Source organism: Montipora foliosa, chromosome 6, assembly GCF_036669935.1.
Source record: "Montipora foliosa isolate CH-2021 chromosome 6, ASM3666993v2, whole genome shotgun sequence".
NCBI lineage: Eukaryota > Metazoa > Cnidaria > Anthozoa > Scleractinia > Acroporidae > Montipora > Montipora foliosa.
In genome coordinates this window covers 33,164,553-33,169,518 of record NC_090874.1, presented here as the reverse complement: position 1 = coordinate 33,169,518, position 4,966 = coordinate 33,164,553, and the positions used below count along the sequence as shown (strand labels likewise).

Sequence of the window (4,966 nt, the reverse complement as noted above, 5' to 3'; positions counted from 1 at the left end):
GGAAGAATCAGAGTTGGCGGGTTGGCGTTTTCGTTGTGTTGCACAACAAAATCGGATGGGACTTTAGTCCGAGCTTCGTCGCCGAGAATTTGTTCCCTTGGAATCCAACCTTCTATATTTATCAAGTCTAGCCAGTGGCCGATGATGTCCTTACTGATGCTTTCATCCCATTGGCTGATGAGTAGCTGATGAAATCCCTCATCCCACAGAAATCCACGAGGAAAAAAAGGGCGTGAAGGCACTGCAGTGTACAAGGCGCTATTCCAGTAATCTACTGGCTTCTTGAAGTAACGTGAAATCACCTTTGAACTTCCATAGAAATATCCGATTCCCCCGATCATGTTGCTAAGAGCTGCTTGGGCAAAGCGTACTTCTTCGTTGGTGAAGCCTTCAGAGGTCAAAGTAAACTTGTCTTCAAATTTCCTATCAAACTGATCGCTGTAGTAGTTTCTAAGACTTTCAAATGCAGGACCCAATAGTCTGTCTCCTCTTGTAAGAAAACTCCCAGACTCAAATGCGATCTCTACGTCAAAAGGAAGCTGAAGTGTCCAATGCTGAACAAATAAGTTTGTTGGCAATTCTCTCCCATCTTCGTCACGACTAGTTACACGCCCAGGTAACCGCACTAACTGCAATTTTTCAGTCCCTTTTAGCTTCTTCGCTAGTCCCATATTGCGTATGACAACATCCTTAACTGAATGCACATTTGGAGTATGAGCCGCCAAAAAGGAGGAATATATAATCTTCAAGGGGCGTGAAAAATGCAGTGTGAATGAGCCTAATTCAGGTGAATTGCCTTGCAGTGCTGTAAACATGTTCTTCTCTACAGCAGGCTTCATTTGAACTTGTCCTTCATGAGTAGCATAGAACATTAATGACACCACCTGGTTTAGGTTGCCCTGCATATGGAAAACACGACAGAAAGAAAAGTAACTCAAAGGATATAATTCTCTTGATATGATGCACTGGTGTTTAAACTGCCATAGTCTTTTTTTTTTTTTTTTGCAACCAGAATCTTGTAATCGGACCCTTGTAAAAAGTTGAAATCAATCAATTTAACCTGAGGTGAAAACTAAGGATTCATTCACACTTCATTGACTCTTTTTCACTGGTGTTGTTTGAATCATGCGTAGACTTACCAGAAATTATCTTATTATATATAACGGATAACCAGAATATAGTAATATTGTGACTTGGTTTCTGTATGTTACCCTTTCTTGATATGATCAAGTGTAAGTTAAAAGTGTAAGTGAAAATTGCCAATACCTTGCAAGAAAATGCTATAGTTACTGTATATGAAATTCTATAGTTATATGATTTGAATAACCACTATAATGATACTGAGAAAAGCCAATCCAAGGGAAATTTTCAAATCTTGATTAAGTTTAAAGGTCAATATTAGTTTTACTAACACAAGAACATTGGGTGGCTCCCATCTCCCAAGCTGACTGAAAAGCAGCCCATTTGTCCATACAATATTGCAATTGACAAGAATACACTATTACAATTTCACCATGAGTTTCCATCTTTCCAAATTTCGTTAGGTTTCTAACTTTGTCAATTTTCCACAGGCAGCCCAGTGCTTTGTCTTACAATCCTTCTGATTTTCTAATTTGTATGGAAAACATAACTATACTGAAAAATTGCACGCCGTAATATACTGAAGGTTGCTGAGATGATCACAAAGAGGCACAAATCACCTCAAATAGACAAAGCGACACAAGATAAAGCAATGTTAGTTATATTTACTTATTTTCTTTGCTTTAAGTTAAGATAAGCTGATTTTTTTGGTATTTTTAGGTTTCCCATACAAATTATAAAATCAGAAGGATTGTAAATTCTGAGTCAGGGCTGCCTGTGGTTTAGACAACTACAATACATAAATACTTTAATTGACTGCTCTCCATAGGGGCTTTTCAGGGCCAATGAAACACATCGAAATGACAGAACAGAATAACAACAACTGTTAAGAATCCCAACTGGCCGGAGGCAAACCAGTTGGCTATTGACAAATGCAGCTGGGAAGTTGAAGCAAGGGAAATTTTCAAATCTTGATGAAGTTTAAAGGTCAATATTTGTTTTACTAACACAAGAACATTGGGTGACTCCCATCTCCTAAGCTGACTGAAAAGCAGCCCATTTGTCCATACAATATTGCAATTGGTCACAAGAATAAACTACTACAATTTCCATTTTCACCATGAGTTTATCACCTTTCCACAGGCAGCCCAGTGCATTGTCTATCAGGAGTGGTCGGATTTCAAGGCAAGTGCCGTAACCACTGGGTCACACTGCCTCTTAAAAATTACTCTGAAATTAAACATGACCCCATGGGAAATCAAATGAGAATTCAAGCCCCAAGTACACTTTTGTGATACAGTGGAATTAAGTCTTATTTGTTATAACATTCACTATTGTTTATTCCTACCTTTTAGCATTTGCTGATGCTCTTACACTTTGGTTGATTTGATCATTATTAGCCAATAGCCCTTTTCACGGTTAGTTTTTCTCATTTGCATTACAATATAATCTAGCATGTATGTGAGGCAATTTCAGGCTATTTTGTAGTTTTAACCCAAAATTGCCTCGCACCCACGTTACATTACATTGTAATGCAAATGAGAAAAGCTAACCATGAAAAGGGCTATTCTATAAAAAAAAACTATAATAATCTTTGTTTGTCCCTCCAAATTTTTTCATAAGCATTGTTTCTCTTGGGACCATTGCAAGTCACAACAGAAAATAAAAACAAATGCTTACGCAAAATTTTGAAGGGACAAACAAAGAATATTATGGTATTTTGGATATTGGCTAATTGATTGCTGATTCAACACTTCCTTCCCTATGATCTTTCAAATCTTTCTGATATTTTTGGCCATTCTATGATATCATTGGTTTAGGTTTGACACCTCATTTTATCAAATGATTTACCCATAATAATGATAATTTTGAATCCCACTTACCATTTCCCTCCCTGAAATCCTCACTGTCCAGTCCCCTCCATGATCTCCTCCCATTCTTTTTACAAAGTCTGTATTCAATGCAAAATCCATATCAACTATTTCTTGTGATCCAAAGTTGGTGCCATCATGCTTGAGCCAGCCATACTTGCGGAGCCCATCCGATTGTTCACAAGTGTGACGAATATTCATTTCTCCATTAGGTGCAAAGTGTGGGAACCACATCAACCCTGTCATGAGTGACTGGGGACTACGTGTTCTGTTAAGACAACAAAAATTAATCAAAATTAATGGATAGTCCATATCTTATCAAACTCGATAAAAAAAAAGGTGTCATTTATACAAGCTCAATTCATTTTTTAACATTATTTTACAAACAGATTTAAAAAACACTGTGGTATTATATATACAGAAGTAAGTTCATCAATCAACTGCCCAAATTTTTTATCAATCTGGTGACTAAACCTTCTTACAGTGTTGCCCTCAAGAATAACCATAATGTGACAAAGACAGAGCTTGTGAAAAAATTTAACAAACTCCATCCCCAACACTTTTCCAACATAAGCACAAAATTTCTCCTGTTTATATCCCCTGGAGAATTTTAATGATAAGCTACTTCATACAAAGTATAGTATGATCAATTTGTCAAGATTCTAGCCCACACTGCATTCCCTTTTCCAAGCTTTTTCTTTCCACCTTGTTATATCTGTTTTGATCCGGATCCTAGATCACAGGGAGATGTTTTTCACACCTCATAAATTGTGCTGTCAATCAAGATTTCTCTCAGTGAAAATGATTTTTTTCACATGTATCTGTTATAGGTTGTCTTCACTGTTTTTCTGTCTATTTTCTTTCAAAAGAATAACCAAACAGCCTACTTAAATAGTCCATTTTACAGTTGCGTGCTTGGTTACCTGGCCTATGAATGAAAGTGAGGGTGGAGTTGACCTTGTTTTGATAGAAAGCTTGTTGCTTTTCTTATGTAAATGAAAGGAGGGAGGTCTGTATCATAACAAGGTCAACACCAGCCTCACTTTCATTTAAAGCCTAGAGCCTAGGTAAGTAAGCACACAACTGTAAAGAGGTCTACTGAATAACCGCAATGTATGAACTCAACAATCAAAAAATAATTGAGACCCACCTTCCTGCTTGCTACGTATAAATAATCCATAAAATACCTACCTCATTCCAAAGTATAAATTTGTGCGATAACTCCCCCAAAAGCGGGTCATATCACTCTCAGTCCTGTTTATCACTAAGGGTGCGTTGAGTGGCGTGTAAAGACGTGCGGAAAGTTTGTAATTCCAGAGTTTGTAAGCTCCTAATCCACACAAAGTGAAGCCAACAACAACGGCTGCTAAGAGAAGGAATAAAGTGACAGAAGATTCGTTTTCACGGCGACGCGTGAACTTTGTCTTATTGGAGTGATCTTTGATTGAATCTAAATGAGGTCTGCCTTTTCGTTGCCGCACCATTATTGAAAAAAACCCAAAAAGAAACTGGGAAACACCGTTGAGAAACGCTCCAAGTCTTCTACAAAGAATCCGCCGAATCCGCCATGTTGCAACCATATGACCGCGTGATAAGTTTGAACTGAAAAAGACTGGACATTACTCTTTCTCGCGTGACACCTTGTTCTCCTGCAGCCTCGTCTGGAGTGTCGTCTGGAGCGGTGATGATAGAGGTGCAGTTCTTCAGCTACTCCGGGCCAGGGGACCTACTAGGGTTAATTTCACAACAATGCGTATGTTCTCGCCTCGATCGGTTTTTTAGTCACTTCAAGAGAAAATGAGGGGACAGAGAGGGAGGCTCAAGGCGTTGGCCGGGATATGTTATGTCCACGAAAGTTATTTTTAGACGAGCGGAAGTCTTTGTTCTAGGGGAAGTCTGTCTTCCGAGACGTCCGCATGCAGTCTTGCTTCGCTCTCAGGTTCTTAGTGAAAAGAGAAAATGATGGCGCACGTGGAAGGCTGATGAATATGTATTTTCTTTCAAACATCGGACCG

General features: G+C 38.5%; 1 protein-coding gene across 1 annotated transcript in view; it reads right to left on the bottom strand.

Annotated features, from left to right (window-relative positions):
• The window catches only part of LOC138007166 (mannosyl-oligosaccharide glucosidase-like), a 6,155-nt gene extending 1,603 nt beyond the window's left edge, over window positions 1–4,552 (bottom strand). Inside the window, exons 1-3 of the mRNA XM_068853922.1 lie at window positions 4,143–4,552; window positions 2,964–3,219; window positions 1–899 (exon numbers count right to left, since the gene is read on the bottom strand). The exon at window positions 1–899 is cut by the window's left edge and continues 1,603 nt beyond it. Of these exons, the coding sequence (XP_068710023.1) occupies window positions 1–899; window positions 2,964–3,219; window positions 4,143–4,531 (1,544 nt within the window). The 5' untranslated portion in view covers window positions 4,532–4,552. The remainder of the gene's footprint in view (window positions 900–2,963; window positions 3,220–4,142) is intronic.
• Window positions 4,553–4,966: the final 414 nt, after the last annotated feature.